At 35.6% G+C, this 26337-nt stretch overlaps 1 protein-coding gene across 4 annotated transcripts in view; it reads left to right on the top strand.

Moving 5' to 3' along the window:
- The first annotated feature begins 3077 nt into the window (after positions 1-3077).
- Positions 3078-26337, top strand: part of LOC150098935 (methyltransferase-like protein 25B) — a 176423-nt gene continuing 153163 nt past the window's right edge. For 2 of the 4 annotated variants that reach the window (XM_090405566.1, XM_090405565.1), the window contains exons 1-3: positions 3240-3276; positions 4932-5045; positions 11287-11476. In XM_090405566.1, coding sequence (XP_090261692.1) covers positions 11306-11476 — 171 coding nt within the window. In that variant the 5' untranslated portion in view covers positions 3240-3276; positions 4932-5045; positions 11287-11305. Of the gene's footprint in view, positions 3209-3239; positions 3277-4931; positions 5046-11286; positions 11477-26337 lie in introns of those variants that run through there. The other 2 variants (XM_090405563.1, XM_090405564.1) reach the window with 2 other exon arrangements.

The raw sequence follows: 26337 nt of genomic DNA, 5'->3' as shown, positions 1-26337 counted from the left end.
TGACCGGTTCCTAACAGGCGTTCAATATGTGTTATAAACGTGAAGTGTATCACGATATTTTTAGTGCGCAACTTTGTTAATCTTATCACTTTAGTAATTATTGGTCTCTTTGTACTTGTTTTTCATTTGAGTTTGATTTTTTTTTCAACTGCATGTTGTTTGATACAGCCAAAAGAAACAAAAAAAATCAGCTAACGCCTTTTTATTCCTGTATACGGGAGTAGGCGAGGTCATTTAGCCCTATCTAACTTTTGGAGACTGAGTGGGCAGTTCAATCTCCACTGGTACCGAATCAGAGACAGATGGCCCAAGGCTATTACTAATTAAGCGTTACGCAGTGAAGAGAGACGGCTCAAATGTGCCGCCATCTCGTGGTCCTTAGCCCTAACACAATATATTTAATGTCTGAAATAATGTGGGTTCTACGGTCGATTTTCTTGAGTTTACAGGACGAAAAACCCGAGTTTCCGGGAGAAAAAACCTGCTTGCCCGTGCCAGAGATTGACTAACTCGGGAACAGGTCGAAAAAAGGCTTAGAAAAATTTCCTCTAGTCGCCGACTAGACTCTAAACCAAGTCTTCCTTCGTGCGGCCAAGCGCGGTGGTGTACAAACGCCACATCCACTGAGCTACACAGGCTCCCTAAGAAACGTTTGTGAAAATTGTCTTAGCCGTTATGGCATCATTTTCCTTAAAAAAATTAGTATATTTATTTTGCATAGTTAATAAAGGCTGTTAAACAGTTTTGATCATAGATGCAAACCTTGTTTGCTTACACTTGGATAAAGGATTAAACCAAGTATATAATTTCTTGGTCTCTTTAATTTATGGTATAACCAAGTGAAAAAAACTTTCAACAAATAACTATTTCTAATCCAGGGTATTTTAATAATAAGCTCTGACACCTTTTGGCAATTTGTATATGAAAATATGACTTTTGCATTACTTTACCCTTAGTATCACCTCTGGGTCTGGCTCCCACTGATGAGACCTCAAAGAAGGTCGAGACCGGTTTGCGTTTTGATTCTGGGGGCGCAGAATTTTTGCTCCTTTAAGGTTTTTTGCCTTAAGGAACATCCAGGGATTTGGATCCTTTGGGGTGGCCTGTAATAGGGTTTCCTTGGCTGATGCTTTTTCTGAAATATGAGTGGTTCTGCTTGGTTGTAGAGGAGCCTGCAACTGAGCAGGCCATCGCTGAGTTAAATGATCACTGAGGTCGCTAATTGTTGGGTTAAGTGATCGCACGAATTTTTGGAGAGTTAATCCTGCACTTAAACAGGGAAACTGGTCTGGGTAGTGACCTTTCCAAAATGCATAGCGTTATACATGTTCGCAAGGAGATGTGCTTTGCATTATGGGTTACTAAGGCAAGTGATGCGAAGTCATACTACCTTTACCACGCATAGCCCCAGTCCTGAAAATACTTTAGGCACAAACTTTATTTGATTACAATTGGATAAAGGATGAAAACTAGTATATAATTTCTTGGTATCTTTAATTCCCCCTACCCCCCAAAAAAGCGCCCTTAAACACATATATATATATGCATATATATATATATATATATATATATATATATATATATATATATATATATATATATATATATATATATATATATATATATATATATATATATATATATATATAAATAAATTTAACTGACTAGAACCCGAGAAAGTATAACAAAAACCTTTAATACATCACAACTAGTTTCATCGGTGATCCGACTTCTTCAGGTGAGAAATAAAAACATAAGACATAAAATAACACGGTAAAAAATGAACTTTACAGCTTAATAAAAAGCAGAATAATAACAGTCATATTTGAATAGGTGACCGCGTGCTACCGTTGGCATGAGTAGAATGTGTGCGACAGCTAATTTTTGAGCGCCAGTACTGGATTACTGCGCTATGGGAATCGGGTAAATTGTAGCTAAGATTATTGTTTAAATGTGAAGGGTCCAGAACTATTTCTTTTGATTCGATGATTCTTCTTTCGAATTCATCCTTGCAAATATATAAATTAGTAGTGCGTTCCCAATCAACTTGATGTGGCTGTTCTTCAAGGTTAGAGTTTGCCGAGAAAAGGACATGACTGGAAAGGGCGCTCGCCTTATACATATATATATATGTATATATATGGGAATAAATATACCCCACCCATAATGCATTGCAGTATACATCTTCTAGTGAGATGTGCTTTACATTATGGGAAAATACTAAGAATAGTGATCAAAGCTTTAACCACCTTTACAATGAGCTGCCCTGGTGTTGTACCATCTTTAGACTTGAACTTTGTTTCAGGCGCAAACTTAATTGTTTGCACACTTGGGATTAGGAGCTAAAATAACCAAGCATATAAAATTGCTTGGTTATCCTAATATGTATATATATATATATATATACATATATATGTATATATATATACATATATATATATATGTATATATATATACATATATATATATGTATATATATATATATATATATATATATATATATATATATATATATATTAAAATAAATCCGGGTTTCCAATTTATTCTTCCCGCGTCAAAACACCCCCCAAGCTCCCTTCCCCCTTGTTATAAACAATCTTCAGCAGGAACATGGAATTTGAAGGCATCCTAGTATCAAAACAAGGTATGTACAAAATTTCCCTCCTCTTTTATTCTGCTATAATTGACTTCAACACTCACCCATAATGCCCTAAAATATATATTAAAAAAAATTTTTTTAGTAAAAATAGCCAATGTATTTAAAATAAGGGACACTCCTAAACAAAAACAGGCTATAATAGCTATAATAATAATAATAATAATAATAATAATAATAATAATAATAATAATAATAATAATAATAATAATAGTGTTTAAGAGGAGTAGCATGGGAATTTTCCCAGAAACATACCTAATTTAATTTATAAGTTATTTTAGATTGGTTCACTTATTTTGTAATTATTTTTAAGTCAATTAAATTCAAAACTGATTCTGTGATTTTATATACTGTTTATTGTGGATGTTTTGGTGCAAAATATGTTTATGTTGTGTTACATAGAAAATTATATTTATGTAAAGTCCTGAGGTTCATGAAAGTAAATCCCATTTTCATTTACTGAAATTTCACCGATGTTTACTTATTTTACCCATAGAGGGTTAACTACTACTCTGTCAAGTGTGCTTTTATTTGGGATTAGCGGAAACTAAGGTATGTTAACAAAAATTGTCAGAATCTTGTGAAGTTGGTTACGAGGAGAAGCCAAAGTCATAGTTACTGTATGGATAACTTCATTGAAATTACGTTTATAACTAGAAAATTTATCGTTTTGGTTTGTTGTATAATAGATTTTATTTAAATTTATTTTATGCTTATATCTCATCTTGAAAGCTAAATGCATGGGTTTCGCTAGTTCTTTTGACAAACATGCAGTGTTTGCCAATAGAAGTTGAAGATAAAATCTTAATTGTGTTGCAGAATATATAAGAATTCAACATATTTAGTAAAACTATTTACCAAAATAATGAGCTAACGGCTTCATTTCGGAGATGTAAAATTATCCACTTGATTTTATATAATTCAACATATTTAGTTTTGCTACTAGTTTTTCCATCAGGTTTCTTCGAAATTGTTTTGTTTCTTGTTATCGTTCAAGATAGTTTTGACTATTATTACTATGTGGGGCCTCCAGGGAGTCCAAAGAATCATCGAGGGAGGGCATTTACTCTACAACTCTGTCTCCACCACACACATCCACTAACTACAACGAATCGCAAATACATCAACGCCGTCTACCTCCCACCACTAGTAGTATTCTGTATTTTTTAAATAGCATTTTTTAATTTTTAATAGAATTTTAAACAGCAGTTTCCAACTATATTTTTCAATGTTTTGGTACCTTGTCTTTTGCCTTTCATTTTTGTTTATCTTTCTTCTCCCATTTGGTTTAAATGATCTGTTACATTAGATCCAAATACATATTCATGAATGCAAATTGGAATTTGGATCTGTATGCATATCCTTGGATATAAATGATGTCTTTTCTTCTCTGATTTTATATAGCATTTTTATATAACCATGTTAATATATATGCCGGCGAAGCAGCATATATATTAACATGGTTACCAATCCACCAACCTTCGCTGCCGGCGAAGGTTGGTGGATTGGTAGAGCCTCTGCTACTAATGGCTCAGTTAAGTAAGTTTGAGCGCGGTTAGTAGTTGGAAGGGGGCAAATCGTTCGATGCTGTCGGCACACTCTCCCTCGATGAGTCTTTGGACTCCCTGGAGGTGTCAAAATAATAATAATAATAATAATATATATATATATATATATATATTAACATGGCTGCACCATCTGTTTAACTTCCTGATTTTTCTAGTAACTCATATCTGTAAGTACATATATTGATTACTTTAAAACCAGCCATCTACTTTATTCAGGAATGAGCAAACAAAGTTTGCATGTGAAGTATCTTCATGACTAGTCTGGAGTATTTAATAATATGTGATCGACCATTTTGCTTGTATTTAGAAAATATATGGCTTCTGCATTGATTTAACATTTGGTATTTTCCTGTGTCTAGCTCCCACACAAGACCTCACAAAGTTCTAGATCGGTTTTGGTAATGACCTTTTCCATAATGTTTTTGCATAAAAAAAGCAATACTAAGGCAAATTATGTAAAGTCAACAGCCTCTCTGTACAGTGTACAAGTAAACTAGTTGTGAAGATATTTCACATACAAATGTTTTTTTTTTATGCTTGGGTAAAGGATCAAGCATAGTATACTTTGTAATTCAGTGGAAAAGAGTTTTACAACTATCTCTGATCTGGAGTATTTAATAATCTGATGATATACTCATTTTACTACTTGTATATAGAAAATGTATTATGTCTGCATTGATTTAACCTTGGTATCTTTCTGGATTTAGTTCCCACTATCGATAAAGGTCAAAATTGAGCTGGGGACCCAATTGGGACTCTTTCACTGTTTATGCATTATGAGATACTGAGCCAGTTTATATGAAGTCATCTTCCTCTGTTGTGTAAGATATTTATGTTTGGTAAAGGATTAAAAGAAGAATATAATTTTTTGTTAAGTATCAATATATTTTGTTACCACTGAAGATTTATTGGTATTTGTTTAATCTTTTTCACCAAGCTTTTCTGAACATAATAAACAAGCATTAAACTGCCTTCATATAACTCAACATCAGTAATAGATATCCAGTGCATCGTGACTTGATTTGGATGGCCATGCACAGCTCCCTCCAAGTGAACAACTGAATCAAGTGTATACACTACAACTGACAGTCTGCTCTGCAGTGTGTGCGACTATATTTAAACAAATGCCTATTTTGTTTCTGTCCAGTAGCCTCTTAGCTGTTAAAAATGAAAATAAGCTACAAAGTCTTTCCACCAGAAGATATCTCTTACTTGCAATTTGATCCAGTCTGAGCAACGCATACGATCTACATCTTTCTGATCAATGAAATCAAATACTTTGGAAAGTGCAATAGAAGGAAAGAAGTAACCAACATTAATAGTATCTACAAAGTCTGGTAAACCATATACAGTAGATGCCATTTATTTGTGATCACTTTGGGACAGTCACTTTTCAATTACAATAACTGGCTGATAACATTAAGCAAAGGATATAAAAAATTGCATCATGGATTTCAATTTATTCTTATGAACATTATTTAATTTGATTGCTATAAACAACTTTTTAATTACCAACAACATAAAATTCATTTTAAAAACTTATCTAGTGTTGTCTGTTGTGTCTTTGAATATAGTAGTTAATGAATAAATTGCTCATATTCATAATGTCTTTCGAAGTTTGTCGCTGTATATTGCACACCGCGACGAAGTATTCATAGTTTTTTGCATCTGGGCATTGGCTGTTCTAAAATTTGTTTTCTATACTTGTATTAGGTTCACTTCTATTAGTTTAAGGTTTTCATCGGAAACAGCTTGACATATTTCTGACACTGTCACTGTAGCCACGACTTCAATGTTGTTATCAATATCCAACCAGTTTTCAAATTCTTATTTTGACACACCGTCTGGGGTTTCATCAAAAATTTAATTTGCAAGATATTCAAATTCCTTGGAAGAAGGAGTTTCAGAGTTTGTCTTAAAAAATCTACCTTCCACTTTTTTGGAAGCAGTTTTCAATGGTCTTCTCTGAGACTTGTTTCCATGACATTGCTACCAAATGCAATGCATCAAGAAGGGAAATCTTTTTTTGTAATTGCACTTGCATCAGATTGGTCTTTTATATAATCGAGTTCAGCTATAATTCTCGCACGAACTTCCCTCCGATAATAAGCTTTAAAAGCTTGTATGATGCCTTGTCACATGGCTGAATTAATGATGTAGTGTTCAAAGGCAAGAAAATTACTTGGATGTTCTTTAACGATAAATTTATTTTTGTGTGTGTGCAGTGCAGTTGTCTACTAACAAGACAATTTTTCGCTTTAATTTAAGATCCCACTTAACTAATCAATTGTTGAAAATGTCGTTAGTCATCCAAGCATTTGCACTAGAACAGTAGTCAACAGGCAAACTTTTGACACCTTTAAAACACTGAGGATTTTTACTTTTTCCAATCACTAGGAGCTCTTGTTTCTCACCTTTCATATCAGCGCAACAAAGAACTTTCACTTGCTCTTTTGAAGATTTAAATCCTTTAGTACTTTCATTTTTAAACGAATGCTTAGGCATTGCACGAAAATAGTCCTGTTTCGTCTGCATTGTAAATATCCTCAAGCAAATTTGAATCTTTCTCAGCCATAGCCAAGTTAGCTGGTTTTGGGTGTGGACAGCAGGGTTCCCCCTCCCCCAGTTTATCTAGAGTTTTTTTTTCATCCCGCAAGCAGGCAAACAGGACCCGTGAACAGGTTACAGTCATAGGATATAGTACTTAACCCTCATTAGGAAGGCTCAACCATTCCTAAGGGGCGGTTAAGGAACAGGGGGAACCCCATAAGAATAAATAAAAAATAAAACCATCCATCGGTGCATTGAAATTTTCTTTGCCCATTTTTTACAAGTTCTTTTGCTTTTTTTGGTTTATCAAAGGCTCATTAATCAAAGCATTCTTTTCACGAACATTACTAAACCAAATTTTTAATGCTGATTCAATTTGAGCATCCTTACCAGATTGGGCTCACTTCCAATTCATGTTCTCATTAGTAAGAGCTGAAGTTTCCATGTTTGATCTTTTTTTAAGATCTTACACAAGAGTGGATGTGAAATTTTTAAATGTACAGCCACACTACTCTGACTCATTTTGGGCAACTTATCATAGCACTCCAAAATTCTTTGCTTTTCTTGAAAAGCTAAATCTTTGTTTTTTTACTTGCTTCTGCCATAATACTAAGGGCTATTTTAATGAGCACTTAAAGCCAAATTCACTTGCTGAAAAAGAGCATGAAAATAAACTTGAAAAATCACAATTAGACTGTATTTATTACCCCCCCCCTTGCATTTGCCTGGAAGATTTAAGATTTACAGAAGAATAAGATTAAAGGAAGATTAACAAAAAAAAAGTCATATTTCAACAAATGTTCTTTATCAAATTTTCTCCTGATGATACTTATTTCTTAGAATTCTGACACGTAAAAGGCTAAACATTTGAGGATTTTTGATAACAATAACTGGAACTTTCATTATAATACGGATTATTTTTAATTCATTTTAAATGACGTATTTCGGGACCAACTGATTTTGATAACAATAGCCGATTGATGATATTATCCGTGATCGCAATAGCTGGATTCTACTGTATTAGAATTAAGTTTTTCTTGAAAGGAATCTTTCAGGGTATAATTGTTTTCAATGGTTCTTGTACTGACCACCTATTCTTTGTAATATAAGAAAGACTCATAAAACTGTGGGTTTTTTCTGTTGAGTTTTTCTGTTTCTGTTCTGTAAAGAAATGGAATAAATTTCTGCAAATGAGTCTTGAGGTTATTAAGAAAGAAAGATGTGGTAATTTACCATTAGATATCTATGCAAAGGACCTGTGAGGTGTTCACCTGGATTTATTGAAAGTAATACATCATTTTACTACTTGTATATTGAAAATATATGACTTTGCATCAATTTAACCTTGGTACCTTCCAGAGTATCCTGATGAGACCTCAATAAAGGTCGAAAGTGGTCTGGATAGTGACCCATGCCATAAGGTTTTTGCATTATTATTATCTGATTTCCTCAAAGGACTCATCATGGGAGGGCTATACTTTCTCATGCCAAAAGATCATTGAACTGTGCCTTGAACCCATTTACAGTTTCAGGCATTGCATTCCACTCACCAATCACACTCCATGCAAAGAACCTACTTCATACACCCCTGCTCACACTGAAATATCTTCTCCACATGAATCCGGTAACAAGCCGTTACTGTCGTTTCTTCTTTTATATTCACACTGCTTTGTAAGTCGCATTCCCTCATTCTCTCCTCATATCTGACATTCCATAAACCTTCTCTTGATCTCTCCAGTGCATCCTCATCCCCCTGAAAACCAGGCAACTAAATCTGTCACAGTAGTCCACATGTAGCCTGATCAAGCCTTATACAGTAGAACCATAACCACTTTGCCTCTGCATGTCAATATCCTTCTCATTATTGCTATAATCCATTGTGATGTTCTTACCATTTTAGTAATGTAACTTCAAGTCTCTGTCCACCATCACTCCCAGATCTCTCATTTCCTCCACCTTCTTCAAAATTTCTCCAATAATTTATACTCTGAATCCCACCCAATCTTGCCTACCAAATTTCAAGACCTTGCACTTTGCAACATTAAACTGATAGCTCCAATCCTTTTCCCACTCACATATTTATTCAGATCTTACTGTAAGGCCACAACATCTGCTCTACTTTTCATAGCCCGTTCCAATTTTGCATCATCGAACAGCTGCACATCTCCAGCTAAGCAAGTACCAATGTCATTAACATACAAGTTAAACAATAATGGTCCCCAAACAGATTCCTGTGGCACTCCACTAGTGACCTTCCTATTTTGGGATACTACCCCTACATATACAACCTGCTGATACCTGTCTGACAGTTAATCAGCTAGCTAACTTGCTGGTCTCTTATCTAATCCCATCTGTTTCAGTTTAGCTACCAGCTTGTCATGTGGCAGTCTATCCAAGACATTTGAAAAATCCAAGTACAATGTTGTATATGCATCTCGCTTTATCAAGTAAGTTTGTCACCTTGTAATATGTAAGCATATTGCTGAAACATGACTTCTCCCTAACAAACACCCATGCTGACCATCATCAATAATATGCTGTTATTAACCCACTTCTGAATCCTAGTCCTCACCAACTTCTTTAATACCTTAACAACAATCCTAGACACATAGATCGACTTATAATTTGCAGCCTCAGTCATATCCCTCTCTTTGTGAAGTGGAATAATTTTTCCCACCCTGCCCTGTCACATGACTCATTAAATAGTTGTGCCAAAGGTGCTGTTAATTCAGAAGCACATTCCCTCAAGACACATGAAATACTGTCTTATATCGTCTTATAATCCTACCGCCTTATTTACATCGTTTACTTAATTCTTCATATACTTCTTGTTCATTCACCATCAGTCCCTTCTCTGGCGTACGTTCTATGCTCCGTCTTCTCCTGATGTTGTCTTCACAAGGATGAATACGCTGATAAACTAATTATTGAATAGTTCAACTATATCCTCTGCATTGGTTACCAGTCTGCTAGAGTCATCAACTAGCATCGTCCTCCTATAGTAATTTTTCCTTTTACTTGCCACACATGTCGAAAAACTTCACTAGGGTTTTTCTTAATTTGATTGGTTAATTTCTTTTTATATTCCACTTTTGCTGCCCTTACCAAGTCACCTTCCTGACCTACTCCTTGTATTCTTCGTGTATGTGATCATTACCAACATTCATCTTGTGCTGCCTCCACAGTGCCTTCTCTTTCTTCCAGATTTCATGTTTAAACTCTTTATTCATCTATTTTACTCTGATCTTGTTTAGCCTTTTCACCTTTAGAATACACTCAGGCATTGCTGCTGTTAAATGGCTCTTAATCAATGTCTATGCAGCATCTATATCTTTCTAATTCCACACATCTTTCTACACTACAGCTCCCAGTTGTCTCCTAAGCTTTCCATAATTACCAGCATTGGAGTTCCACCACATATATATCCCTTTTATAGAAGTTCTCATGTGACTGGCTGCAACTCATGTGATCACTTCATGGTCACTTTCTCCAAACAGGGAAGATTAGACACTTAATTCACAGTCACATCGTCTGATGATATAACTAGATCTAAGACTCTTAACACTTTTAATTTTAATCAAGTTAATGTCCAGCTTGTACACAGACGGACAGACAGAGGAGTGATAGCATTGAATCTAAGAGAAGAGTTACAATTGGTGAAATTGCTGCAAGTACAACTAGAGCTTGTGAGAGAATGTATCCGAAAGTTTTGCAACAGCAGACAACCATGAAGATTACCATGCCTTTTGAACAAAAGCAAACACCAACGGCTATAGTATGCAGAGGAATATTAGTGTCAGACACGAAAGGACTGGAAAAGGCCATAGAAAGTGATGAATCCAGTTGTTCCTATTTCATGCTAATTTTAAGGGCAAGAATACAGGACAATACTACATTTGGAAGCACTTGAAGTGAGCAGAAAACCCATCCTATTTTAAACCTTATTAGGGAAATCTTAAACCATCCTGCTACCTTAAGATATTTATTGTTCGTGGAAATGTATAGTAGAATAAAAAAAATTTTTAATGACATTCCCACTCATGAAAGGTTGGAAACCTATAGTACATAAGTATTGTTGTGAGTTAATGGTTAGGTAATTAAAGAAATCCTGCTCTAGAGACCAAACATAGAACTTTTTCAGGTTACTTGGGATCTTAAGCAGTGCAGTGGTAATCTCACACCAGATAAATTCTCTACCACTTTATTGACATTTACAAACATCCTTGCTCCAGAGGTTCAAACCCATGGCGTGAAGACTGGGGAACATATTCTCCAGCCTTCATGCTATGCATTTGGCAACATTATTCCTGTTTATTCCTTTTGAAAACAACCTATCCCATTTATTTTTTCTTCCATTTCAGGCATGGTACAGAAATAATTACATAATGATGTATATAGTATAAATAGTAGACTATACTTTTGTGATTACCATCCTAGATGTAATTTATGTATAGTATATTTTTAAATGGCTTCTGAATTCTCTAATTTTTTTTTCTCTTTATTAATTTTTAGTTTCACTGTGATATAACAAATGGCAGCTCAGAAGGATTGTTTAAATTTCATACAGCATTCTACATCAGATGAAAAAATTCAGAAATACATGCAGGAAACACTATTTTATCTTGCTGAATATTCTTGGATTTATGATTTTCATTTGACTAAAATATTTACTTTGAAAATTTTGGAAAGGATTCCACAAGATGTATGTATTTGCATTTTTTTAGTTTTCTTTAACATGAGTATTTTAATTGATTACCACATAAAACTGAAGTTATTGATGTATATATATAAAAAAAAAAAGAATAAACTATGATTGTTGCTTTCTTTGTAATTTTAATGTTGCATTAATTGCCATTAAAAAAAAAAATTGGGTTAAGCTAATTTTTAGAGACTACCTTTGGAATGGAGGAAGGAAGGAATGCCGAATTTGGTGGGATCAAATATTATTATTATATGGGTATCTGCATGGAGTCACAACTCATCACAGGAGACCAACACAAACTAATTTAAATATATACAGGGGGGGGGGGGAACTGCACCTAGAACAAAAATGATATTAAAGCAATTGATATAACATATCTTGAAACCCCTTTAACTCCCATGTTTCGTCAAATTGTAATAATTTGTTCTTTTTCTTTTAGGATATATATGAGAAGACATATCAGAGGTTTTGAAGAAATTCGAAGACATAGAGTTGCAGGCCGATATCATATTTTTCATGCTGCAAGAAAAGTCTGCAACTGAGATTCACCAAACTTTGTGTCAGTCTTTAGGGTACTGTGCCCCAGCATATCCAACAGTTGCCAGATGGATGGCCAAGTTTAAAACTTGGTATTCTGAGACAACAGATGCCCCCAGGTCAGGAAGACCCTCCACAGTGGTCACACCTGAAAACATCAATGCAGTACATGCCATGGTCCTTGATGATAGACGAATACCAGGCAAAAACATTGTGAAGACTGGGGAACAGGTTCAGGCCATTATACACCAATATCGACATGCAGAAGCTCTTAGCGAAGTGGTTCCCCCAAATGTTTGAATGTCAACCAAAAAAGAGAATGTGTGCTGTCATCCTAAGGGATTTTGGGTCATTTTAAAAAATCATGTTTCCAATTTTTTGGCTCATATTGTGACTCTTGATGAAACATGGCTTCATCACTATGACCCAGAGACCAAACAGTGAGTTAAGTGGAGGCACAAAGTTTCTCCACAGTCAAAGAAGTTTTGAATACAAAAATCAGCAGGGAAGATTCTTGCCATTGTCTTTTGGGATATGGATGGTGTAATCCTTACCAAGTACCTCAAAAAATGTGAAACTGTAACGACAGCGGTTTATTCAGCTTTTCTGAAACGCTGTGAGAAACTGAGCAGAGGCGTGTTGCTTTTGCAGAACAATGTATATGCTCACACTGCTCATGAAACCAAACAGACAGTGCACAGCTTGGGCTTTCAATGTCTGCCTGACCCACCCTATTTGCCAAACCTGGTCCTACCTGACTATTTCCTATTTCTAAATTTAAAGAAACACTTGAAAGGAACAAAATTTACCACAGATGATGAAATCATATATGCAACTGAGAACTGCTTTGTGTGTAGCAAGGGAAAGACTTTTTTCTGAGAGGATTGCAAGTGATGCAGCAGCAGCGTTATAACAAGTATATAATACTTTGTGAGGAATATGTAGAATAATGTGTAAGTTACATAGTTCTACCTCAATTCCTTCATGGTGATTATCACACCTTTTCAGCACATCCTTCAATGGTGTGTTGAAAATTATATACCGTATTTGCCGGCATATAAGATGCACTTTTTTTCTTTGAAAATAGGTCTGAAAAACAAGGTGTGGCTTATACGCCAATACTCGGTTTTTTATTACTTTCATTTCTGGAAATTTTCTCTGTTCCGAGTTACGCGATTTCTTTCTTGCTTCCTTGCGGTGTGTGAGAGCATTCCAGTTACGTAGAGTTCAGTGAAAATGCACATGTGCTGTCATCGACGATCATAGCTGTGTTCCTGTTTGTTTAAACTTTCCAATTGTTGTCATGGTTGTTGTGAACGGTGTAAATTTCTGCCTAAATTTTATCTAAATTTCTTGGCAAATTATGGCTGAAAAACGTCTGCATTGCTACAATATTACATACAAGCTACGTGTGATTGCGTATGCTAAAGAACCTGGAAACAGGGCTGCAGAGAGCCATTTTGGGCTGCCCTCAACTGAGAAAATTATAAGGACTTGGCAGAATCAGGAAAATCTAAAAAAAGCAACAACTCACAGTAAACATAACCTATTAAGTGGAACTGCAAAATGGACAGAACTTGAGGTAGAACTGAATACTTGGATTTTATGATTATTATTATTCATCGAGCGAAAGCGATAGCCACTAACAGAGGGATCGCCGACTTTACTGGAACAACATCATGGTGTTCAAGATTAGTGAACTTCAAATTTTATATTCGAAATACTGTAAATTCATTATAATATTCAGTGATAAAGTTTTTTTCCTAAAAAATGTGTACAAAAAAGAGGGTGCGTCTTATACGCCGGCAAATATGGTATATCAACTAACAGGTATCCCTTGCTTAATACAGTGAAATTAATTGCGACAATCTCTTGATATACACAGCAAGAGTTTTGATTAATGCGCCTTTAAATTTACCACGCGAAAACATGCAAGCCTCGTGATGACGTCATTCCTTCCATGCAGCCATGCTCCCTGAGCTTGAGTGCCAGCATTAAGAGTGGGTGTATTACAAGCTCCAGTTGTTCTGCTGTATATGTATTTACAAATTATGTTCTTCATAAATTTCAAGTGAAAAAAAGAAGAGGAAAGTAATTAGATACAAAACTTGATATAATTAAAAGATTTAAATGTGGTGAAAGTAAAAATAAGATTGGAAGTGAATTTGGTTTTAACCAGTCTACAATATGGACTATTTTATCCAAAGCTGATGAGTATTGTGAGCAAGGTAAAGTTACATCTGCAGGTATGCAATGCACACTTAACTGGAGTGCTATAATGGTTGAAATGGAAGATCTGTTGATTATTTGGCTGGACGACTGTAATCAAAAGAGATTTCCAATTGTCTATAATATCACAGGCAAAGTCTGTTTTGATGACTTAAAAAGACTAAATATAAAGAAGACAAATTTAAAATTTGCAGCTAACAAAGGCTGGCTTGAAAATTTTAAATCTAGGGCTGGACTAAAGAATGTGAAAATAACAGGTGAAGCTGCAAATGCTGATGAAGATGCTGCATCTACATTTCCTGCGATTACTGCCAAATTTTCAATGTAGTTGAAACTGGCTTCTATTGGAAAAAAATGGCATCTAGAACTTTTATATCAAAAACAGAAGCAGCCTGGCTATAAGGTATCAAAAGATCGTTTAACTGTTATGCTTGGAGGGAATGCTAATGGAGATTTTAAATTGAAGCCGCTGCTTGTCTATTGAACTCAGAACCCGAAGGTTTTAAAAGGATGTAACAAGAACTCTTTACTTGTAATTTTGCAGGCGAATCAGAAGGCTTGGGTTACCCAAAGTCTATTCGAAGATTGGTTTAAGTCTTATTTTTGCCTGCCAATTGAAGCTTATTGCAAGAGAAATAACTTGGCTTTCAAAGCTCTTTTGCTTTTTGATAACGCACTTGGTCATCCAAATTCTCTTAATGATCTGTGTGAGAATGTGAAAGTTTGGAAATGAGCATCATTGCAACTTTCAAAGCCTATTTTCTTAAAAAGACATTTTCAAAGGCAGTAGAAACAACAACGGTAGAAAATGCGATTATGCTCCAAGAATTATGGAAAAAATTTAACATTAAGCACGCAATTGAAAACATTCATAACTCGTGGGAGCAAGTGTCTTCTAGCTGCATGAAAGCTGTTTGGAAAATTATTTTGCCAGAATGCACTAATGACTTAGGTTGTTTTCAAAATCCTGTTTGATAACTTCTTTTAATAATAAAAAAAAATTGCAGTAACTAATGTAGGTACAAGTATTTATTAAACATTTACTTTGCATTCATTTTTTATCTTTCCTAAAAGAGTACCATATAAAACAAACTATTAATACAGTAATCGATCATGGACGAATTGTAGTTTTTACCATTGATTATTATATTTGATTAACGCGATTTTGATATACGTGGTAACATCGAAGTTAATTAGCTGCGTTAATCAAGGGAATACCTGTGTATATATATAAACTAATACTCATGTAAACTAATATATTAAATAAAGATATAAAGCAATTTAAACTCTTGAAACCTTATCTGTTCTAAATGTAACTTGTTTTGACTTTTATGTTACTACTGTTATTAGCAAAACAAAAATATAATAATTGATGCAATATCTGTAAAACTTTGGGCTTTCAAAAATTTGTGTGACGGATTTCTAAAAAGGGTTCATAAATTGTTTAATTCTGATTTTTGGATGTTTAGAATTATTCTTCCAACTTCTATCACAGATTTTAATGTGTGTGTTGTGTTTTCTTCTTTTCTTCCCAGTAGTAACCCTACCAGGAAGTAACTTTATTTTCCTCCATGCTCCATTGCATACAATGCATGTAATACACATATTTAAATAATTTGATTAACATTTCTATTGCATCTTTAAAGATACTTGTGACATTAGGATTATAAAATATATACACATTTACACAAGAATATTATTTAATTTACCAAATATTTCAGTCTGAATATTTACAGACCATCTTCAGTGGCTGCATAGGAATAGTTTTAAAAAACAAGGTGGAATACGAACAATCGTTCATTCCCAAATAGAACGAGCCGCGTGATGTCATATCGCTAAGTATTAAAAGAGTAAACATTTTTTATCAGAGTCATGATTAAATGAAAGATATTAATTCAGAAATTCATGTAATAATTTAAAATAACATTAGACTAATATAGGGAAAAAATAAAAATAAAATAAAATAATCATAATTAATGTGTTATTTTGATTAAACTTTCCCAAATTTTTGATACAGGTATACAAACATTACGATTCAAGTTAGGACGTTGAAGTAAGGCCTCTACACTTTCTTTAAATAAACGTTCAAATTTATAGCGACATCTGTGTAAGAGGTGAGTCTTGAACCAAAGGATGTTGTGGCTTGTTTCTATTCTGTGCTGAGCTAATCCAGATTTCTTGGGTTTGTTGTGTTGAATGGCTGATTGATGCTCTTGAATTCTTTTTTCTATAGAGTGTCCAGTTTGTCCAAAGTAGAAAAGATTACAGTTTACACGGAACTCAATGCACACCATGTAGAGACATAGTTTAGCTTCATCTTTAGAGGAAGGAAAGTGGGTGGATAATTTGTTAATCGGTGTATAAGTGGCTGAAGAAATATGATTTAACATATTATAATTACAGCTATTTTGCCTGCTTCAGTTTAGGAGTACCCCTGTTTAGATGTCATTGGCTATTTACTCATGGGTTCTTAGGGCATTATGAGTGTAGATGTACTAAAAAGTATATGTAGCTTAAGGAATAGAAAATTGCACATACCTTTTTCTGGGTGTTGTGGCTTTTCCTCTGTCTGCGATGTTGAGAACTGCAGAGTGTGTGTGTGGTGTGGGGGGGTAGGCAGTTTGGTAGAATAAGTTAGAAAAACCCGGGTTTTTTCCGTAATATATAGAAACATATACTTTTATATAGGGTGGGGAAAAAAGTGAAAGGGTTAATTTTTTAAAATAGGGAGGGGGAAGGGGAAAGGTAGTTGACGGGGTGTGGACCGTTTCGACTATTCGTGGTCATCATCGGAACATATTGGGAAAGTGGAAGCTATGTCAGGTCGGGTGGGTGCTTCAGAGGTGTTTGTGTTGTCTCCTATTGGTCGGGATTGTGACCTCAATTTAATGTTGTGAAGCTTCCAAACCTCGGAGATTATGTAGGGCCTGTGTACGTTGATCGAGTTTGCGTCACACTTTATAGCTATTGTTTCCGATATTCTGAGCATTGTTTCATTGTCTTGTCTGTCTATTATGATGGCCTTGTCTATCTGCGGGGTGTGTTTTTGTTCAAGGGCGTGAACAGCTATTTCCGTTTTTCCTGTGCTTTGTATACGATTTTTCTTTTTAATGTTGCGTTTTTTAGTGTTTAAATGTTCTGGAATAGGGATGTTACAGTCACGGAAGTGTTCTTGTAGTCTTGCCCATAAAGACCTGATGGTGGAACCTGTGTAGGTGATGTCACAGTCTTTTTGGCAGGGAAATTTATAGACTACATTGTGCTGTTCAAATATATCTTTTTGTGTGTGAGGTTTGGTGGATTTTAGGAGGTTTGCCAGTTTTTGGCTTGTGGTGAATACCAGTTTGTAGTCAGTATGTTTGAAGATGTATTTATAGGCTTTGTATGTGTTTTGGGTGTATGGTAGTTTGATAATTTTTTGTGTAGGGAAGTTCGTTTTGGTACTTGGGTTGTTTTGTTGTTGGGTTGTTTTCCGATATTCTGAGCATTGTTTCATTGTTTCATTGCAAAGAAATGGTACACACTAACAAACACCCAATACAACAATCGCGCTGCTTCCAACCCTTCGGATATTTCCGCCTTAGAACCAACAAAAAACAATTCCATTATCAATCTATCACACCACAATCTCACGCCCGACGAAATCACCATCCTGAACAAAGGATTAAACTTTGGTGTTTCGCCAAAATATATACAAAACAGAGACATCATTACCGAATGCAAGCGAAATTAGAGTATGACCCTAACAAAGAAACTATATTCCACAAAATTAACAACATCATAAACAGTAAAATAATAATTAAACCCAACATCACCCCCAACTTACAAGAAGCCCTTCTCTCCCTAAAGAAGAACCCGAACATTATTATCAATAAAGCGGACAAAGGGGACACCGTAGTCATCACAAACCAAGCCGATTACCACAACAAGATAACAGCCATCTTAACCGACCCACACACCTACCGAAAAATACAAATTGACCCCACCTCCGACCTCATAAAACAAATCAACGATACCCTACACATCCTAAAAAATGAAAATAAAATTGACAAAACCACACTGAAAAACACGATCCCCCGCACCACACGCACCCCTTGTATGTTCGAACAAATAAAAACCCACAAAGACGGGTACCCGATGAGACCAATAGTCTCCTACAAAAATACCACCACAGCCCCTCTATCAAAATTCGTAGCGAAACTCCTCAAACCACTAATCACAACGTCAAACTTCATGATAAAAAACACGGACGACCTTTTCAATAAAATAAAAGACCTAACCCTATCCCAAGAAGACATCCTCACTTCTTTAGATGCGGCCTCTTTATACACTAACGTGGACGCCCCCAGAACTTTAGACATCGTACACACACTACTCACAGAAGACCACACCCTACACTCTCATACTAAACTAACGCCCATTGACATTATTAACTTAATAAAACTAGTAATCTCGGCAAACTTCTTCAAGTTCAACAACAACATGTACATACAAATCTTCGGACTCCCCATGGGCCAAAACATCAGTGGACAACTAGCGGAATTATTCCTGGCACATATAGAATCACTTCTACTCCACCCTTCCCTTCCCCCCGGCATCACCTTCTATGGCAGATACGTGGACGATATTCTGTGCATTGGTAATCCCACACACATCACCACCTTAAAAACATCCCTAAACAGCTACAGCAACAGGTTAAAATTCACCACAGAAACCGAACAGAACAAATCCATCAACTTCTTAAACTTGACATTAACCAGAACACACAACAAAATAGCCACGAAAATATACCACAAACCCTCACACATCGGAAACTACCTCCATTTTCACTCGTACCATCCGTATTCTATTAAAAAATCCGTCATCTTATCACAATTCATAAATGCTCACAAATTTTCAACCAATCAAAATAGTCTAAACGCTGAAATAAAAAAACTAACACAGATCTTCTTAAATCGCAACTATCCTACACAACTGATTAACTACGCAAACAAGACGGCAAAAAACCGCCAAAACAACCCAAGTACCAAAACGAACTTCCCTACACAAAAAATTATCAAACTACCATACACCCAAAACACATACAAAGCCTATAAATACATCTTCAAACATACTGACTACAAACTGGTATTCACCACAAGCCAAAAACTGGCAAACCTCCTAAAATCCACCAAACCTCACACACAAAAAGATATATTTGAACAGCACAATGTAGTCTATAAATTTCCCTGCCAAAAAGACTGTGACATCACCTACACAGGTTCCACCATCAGGTCTTTATGGGCAAGACTACAAGAACACTTCCGTGACTGTAACATCCCTATTCCAGAACATTTAAACACTAAAAAACGCAACATTAAAAAGAAAAATCGTATACAAAGCACAGGAAAAACGGAAATAGCTGTTCACGCCCTTGAACAAAAACACACCCCGCAGATAGACAAGGCCATCATAATAGACAGACAAGACAATGAAACAATGCTCAGAATATCGGAAACAATAGCTATAAAGTGTGACGCAAACTCGATCAACGTACACAGGCCCTACATAATCTCCGAGGTTTGGAAGCTTCACAACATTAAATTGAGGTCACAATCCCGACCAATAGGAGACAACACAAACACCTCTGAAGCACCCACCCGACCTGACATAGCTTCCACTTTCCCAATATGTTCCGATGATGACCACGAATAGTCGAAACGGTCCACACCCCGTCAACTACCTTTCCCCTTCCCCCTCCCTATTTTAAAAAATTAACCCTTTCACTTTTTTCCCCACCCTATATAAAAGTATATGTTTCTATATATTACGGAAAAAACCCGGGTTTTTCTAACTTATTCTACCAAACTGCCTACCCCCCCACACCACACACACACTCTGCAGTTCTCAACATCGCAGACAGAGGAAAAGCCACAACACCCAGAAAAAGGTATGTGCAATTTTCTATTCCTTAAGCTACATATACTTTTTAGTACATCTACACTCATAATGCCCTAAGAACCCATGAGTAAATAGCCAATGACATCTAAACAGGGGTACTCCTAAACTGAAGCAGGCAAAATAGCTGTAATTATAATAGTTTATAATGAGGAGTAACATGGGAGTTTTCCCAGAAATAATATAGATGATTTAACATATATTCCCTATATTAGTCTAATGTTATTTAAGATTATTACATTAATTTCTGAATTAATATCTTTCATTTAATCATGACTCTGATAAAAAAATGTTTACTCTTTTAATACTTAGCGATATGACATCACGCGGCTCGTTCTATTTGTGAATGATCAATTGACCTTGTTTTTTAAAACTATTCCTATGCAGCCACTGAAGATGGTCTGTAATATTCAGACTGAAATATTTGGCAAATTTAATAATATTCTTGTGTAAACATGTATATATTTTATAATTTCTATTGCATATATTTTTGTATCTGTAGCATATATAATCCTGACATTATGAATATGTATGTGATGTTTCAACAATTGGGAATTGAGTTTATTAGCAAAATTAAATGATTTTGATCGATACCTATGGATATATCTGTTTTGATAATAATGGCCACTCATTTCCTGACGTGTATTAGAGATATGCATATGGAGTCAAGGAGGACAGAGTCCAGTTCTTACATTCAGAGAGTAGATGATTGAGTCTGAACATGTAGGCAACAGATGCAGAATGGCAATTCCAGAATGTGGAATCTGTGTACTTAGTGCCTTATCTTTTCATGTTCCATTAATAGTGTGGTTAAACCTGGACAGATTGTGTGTACTTTCAGCTGGAGTCTGCTTTTCATAGTTAATATGAATTCCTTTGTTGGCCTATTCTTGAGTCAGCAAAGGAATTCATTTTTTCCACAATTTTTCTTAGCCATTTTTTTTTAGGTACAATGCATAAATCTTATCATTAATACTTAGTAGTAAAATACTCTGGAATTCTCACATTGTTTTATTTAGCTTTTTATAGATGGATAGTATAAGAGCTCTACTCCATCTGGAATTCGATCCTCTGACTGGGCCTTCTGAACTATGCAGTGAAGCCACTGTAAAACTTTTATACCTCCACATTAATAAATCAAGTAGGAGTTAAATGGATGAATAACACCATTAAGCTTGAGCTGCAAAAAAAGAAACAACTATGGAGGGAATTTAAGGAGAAAGGTGACCAGCAGGCACATGAATGTTATAAAGTGCAAGCCAGAAGGGTAACAAGTGTGGTAAGAAAAGCAAAAGCGTATTATGAAAGAACTTTAGCCATGCAGGCTAAAGAGAATCCCAAACAGTTTTTTCGATATGTGGCAAGTAAAAGAAAAAATGAGTATGGCAGAATGATTTTAAAGAATGCCGATAATAGGGAGGTAACCAAATCAGTTGATATAGTTGAATTACTGAGCGAGCACTTTTGCAAGACTATATCATCCAGGTGGTGACATTGCGGGAATGAATGAACCAATAGCTTATACGGGAATTGTAGTGATGAAGTGGAGGTGAATAGTCTATTACAAAACCTCAATGTTAATACAGCTGTGGGATTGGATGGTATACCAGCTCGTGTCATATGTGAAGCGGCTAAAGAATTATCAGTGCCCTTGACCATTTTGTTTAATTTGAGTCTCGGGTCTGGGTTAGTCCCAAGGGGGTGGAAAGAGGGGAAAATAGTTCCACTGCATAAAGGTGGTTCCAAGACTGCTGTTGTAAATTACCGACCGATTAGCATATCAGGAATCATTGTCAAGGTCTTGGTGAAATTAGTGACCAAGTTCATAGCAGGTCTATGGAATAAACCTTATGAGAACATGTTGAAGATTTGTGGGTTGCAGAAATTGGTTGATAGGCGGAAAAGGAATGATATGATTGAGACATTCAAATTACTGAAGGGTTTCTATAAGATTAATTCAGAAGATATTTTTGAGAATAGGACTGGTAGTGGGCCATACATGGAAGCTGGGCAAGAGCATGGTTAGCAAGGGTGTTAGAGCTAGGTTTTTTACTTGGAGAGTGGTAAACGAGTGGAATATGCTGCCAGAGTCTGTTGTGGGTGCTGTGAATGAGTTCAAGACGAGGTATGATAGATACTGTGTGAATGTTGAATAGTTGTTCTTGACATGATGTTGGGTGTCCCTCGATGAGTCTGTCGACTCCTTGGAGTTGCCCGTAATAATAATATTTGAGTATTTCTTGTAACAGATTTCATCTACTCCAGTTGCCTTTCACATTTCAGGTTTTTGATGGCTTTTTTCTACTTCAAGTATGGATATATATTCCTGACTGCATTCCTGTTGGGAGTTTCTACCACTGTGCTGTGATACTGCTTGTTTCATTTAGCAGTCTTTAAAAGTAATTACCTCAGACATCTAGAATAACTTTATCTTAAGTTTTTATCTTACCTTTATCATCTGTTTTTTTTTTATAGAACTTTTTCCTCCATTTCTAAGCTTTTTCAATAGCCTCCAAAATATTTTGTCACCTTACTGATATTTATTTTCTATGTTCTTACCAAAGTCTTCCTGTGACTTGTTTAGCTAGTTTTGCAGAGTGCTTTGCTTTCTTAACATTTTCCTCTGTATTCTCCAAAAACATCAACTGACTTGCTTGCTAGGAACTTTCAGTATGCTTTCTTCTTTTCCTTGACTGCTTCTAACTTTCTGATGAGTCCACCATGGAGTTCTGATTTTTTTTTTTTTCCCCTTACAGACAACCTCATCACATGCTTCACTCAATCAATGTTTCAAGGTTTGCCAGTGAATCTCTGAGGTTATATACCAAGGGCAAACTGTTGTGAGCTGAACTACCACACTGTGTGATTACCAAAGCTGATGAGGGTAATGATAGTTATCATGAACTTTGTGCAACTCGCAGCAGATCATAAATGCACTTGCATGAAAATCTCTGAACAGTGCTTAGTGGGTTTTAACGAGAATAAAATTGATTTTGTGTGTTGATTTATTACTATGGATGAGACTTAGATTCTCCATTACACACCAGAATCCAAACAGCAGTCAAAACAGTGGACAGAAGCCAGTTGTTCAGCACCTTCCTGCCAGTGGGTTCCATTGGCAGGAAAGGTCATGGCATTGGTTTTTTGGGATGCTAAAGACATTTTATTTATTAATTATCTTGAAAAAGGTAAAACAATAACCTGAGAATGTTATTCTGATCTTTTAACCAGACTAGACGAAAAAATTCACTAGAAAAGACACGGTTTGCCGAAGAAAAAAATCATCTTTCATCATGACAATGCACCTGCTCACAAAGGTATTTTGGCAATGGGAAAATTAGGATCTGCACTATGAATTGTTGGAACATCCACCATATTCTCCAGATTTGGCTCCTTCTGACTTGTATCTCTTCCCAAAACTAAAACTCTTCCTCGCTGGTCAGCATTTTTCTTCGAAACAAGAAGTGATTGCAGCTGTAGAGGAATATTTTGCAGATCTTGCTGAGAACCATTACATGGACAGGATAATGGCGCTGGAGCATTACTGGAATAAATGTATTAGTCTTAAGGGAGATTATGTTGAAAAATAAAAATAATTTTGAAATTATAAATTCGTTTCTTCATTGTTAGGATGAGAACTTTTCAGACCACCCTCGTAATTACTGACCAGATCTTATTACATTATGATGAGGTCACTACTCAGATCGGTTTCAGCCTTTATTGAGGCTTCATCAGTGAGTAGCTAGAACAAATTAATAGCAAAGGGTATAGCGAAAAGAACTTATATACTCTGCTATACGAGTTGCCATTAAGTTACTTAAATATAAAGAGCCAACAGGCTTCATTTCAGCAATATAAACATTAATTAAATTAAGAATGGGTGCAGCTTTTTGGACAACTCATATAGCAGAGTATATAAGTTCTTTTCGCTATACCCTTTGGTATTAATTTGGTCTAGCTACTCACTGATGAAGCCTCAATAAAGGCTGAAACCAGTCTGGGTAGTGACCTCCTTACCATAATGTAATAACAGCATACATTTCCTAGGAAATGTGTTTTTTCATTATGGAAAATACCAAGATTAGCAATCAGAACTTTCCCCACCTTTGCAATGAGTTGCCCGTGTTTGTACTATGTTCCAGGACTAATTGCATTCAGCTCACGCTGGTATTTGCCGATTCTTTTATAGATTTTTTTATACTATATTCGGCATGAAACTCTCTGATTCCAATCTTTGAGTTACTTATTCGGCGATTTAAACATTAAATCGCCGAAATGAAGCCTGTTGACTCTTTATATTTAAGTAACTTACATCAATTTTATAAAACCCCTTTAATATCTTGAGTTTCTATCAAGTTCCCCCTTTTCTGCTTATCAACCAAATTTTCTAACCCACAAATCTTCAGCCTATCCTCAAAGGGAGTATTCCACAGAAATGTCGCCATCTTAGTCACTTGTCTCTGAATCTTTTTTGACCACCTTCTGGTCTGCAAGAAACCCAAGTGACCAAATCTGTCTGCAGAGTAGTCACGATATGGCTGAATCATAGCCTTATAAAGAAGGATAATAACTTCCTTATCTTTACTTGTTAGTGTGTTTATCAACATCCAAGTAATTCGTTGAGCTATTTTAACTTTTGCAATATGCCCTCTGAACTTGAACTCTTTGTCCACCATTATCCCCATGTCCCTAGCCTGATCAACTTCCTGAAAACCAATACCATCAACATGATACACCATATGCAACCTTTTCAACTCGTTATGCATAACCTTACATTTCATCATCAAATTCCTGCCATGTACCCTCAAGAGGTATACAGGATATGATAGTACTACATGAATGATTTACATCATTACTAACTTCTTATTTACAATTTTCCTACAAATCAGTCTGTTACTTGCCAAGATTCCAACATTATCAGATCTTATATTTCTATTGTCTAAGGCACTTTGTACAATATCAATCCACCTATATCTTGGTCTTCCTCTAGGTCGTTTTCCTCCTACCTTGCAGAGAACACTTGTTTTGCTAATCTTTCCTCGCCCGTTCTATTTAGGTGACCATACCACCAGAGATTAGTTCTGCTAATGCATTCCTGGATGCTGACAGTGTCAAGTTCTTTCCTAATATCCTCTTTTTAATATGATATTGCCATTGGTGCCAACTGTTCACGCCTCTAATCTTTTTCAGGACTCTCATATCTGCGGTCTCTAGTCTTTGGTCAAGTGTTTTATTTCTGACTCAGATCCATAAGTTAAGACTGGTTTGAAGACTGTCTTGTATACAGCTAATTTAGTGTTCCGACTAATTTCTCTTTTATTCCATATGAATTTATTCAATTGACTTCTTACAATACCAGCTTTGTTGATTCTGTTGTCCATTTCCATATTTAATTTACCATCTTCACTAAATATTGTGCGTAAGTAGCTGAGATGTTTTACTTGTTCCACGGGTTCTCCGTTCAAAACGCAGTTGACAATTTCAATGATTCTGCCTATTTTCATTGTTTTTTTCTTTATTGCTGACCTTCATACCATATCTATTACAACATTTATTCAATTTAGTCAGGGAATCTTACAGACTTGTAGCAGATTTATTTAGAAGTATAACATTGTCTGCATAAAGCAAAGAGCTGACACTAACATTTCCAATTTTGATATCAGGTTTAATACCACTTTCCTTCATAATGTGATCCATATAGATAATGAAAAACAGAGGGGATAATGCACATCCTTGACTCACACCAGATTTAACATTAAATCATCTTCCTGTACTTCCTTCAATTCTAACTGCTGATTTACAACTCAAATAAAGACTAAGTATTGCTTGATATAATGCCACATTGACACCATATAACTGTAGCGTATTGAATAGCTTCTCTCTTGGCAATTTGTCATATGCGTTTTCCAAATCAACAAAACTTAAATACAGATCTTTGTTATATTCCCATGCTTTCTCAACTATTTGTCGTAAAGTGAAGATCTGATCCTGACAGCCTCTATTTGGCCTGAATTCACTCCTGTTCTTCACCCAGCTTTTCTTCCACAATTCTTCTCAACTGTTTCTCAAGTATACTTGCATATATCTTACCAGGAACACTCGGTAGTGAAATGCCCCTGTAAGTCTCACATTCAGTTTTATTTCCCGTTTTATATATG

The sequence above is a fragment of the Typopeltis vanoorti genome, chromosome 15 (assembly GCF_054136105.1).
Source record: "Typopeltis vanoorti isolate ZY-2024b chromosome 15, IOZ_Tvanoo_1.0, whole genome shotgun sequence".
Taxonomy (NCBI): Eukaryota; Metazoa; Arthropoda; class Arachnida; order Uropygi; family Thelyphonidae; genus Typopeltis; species Typopeltis vanoorti.
This window is presented reverse-complemented; position numbering and strand designations above follow the sequence as displayed.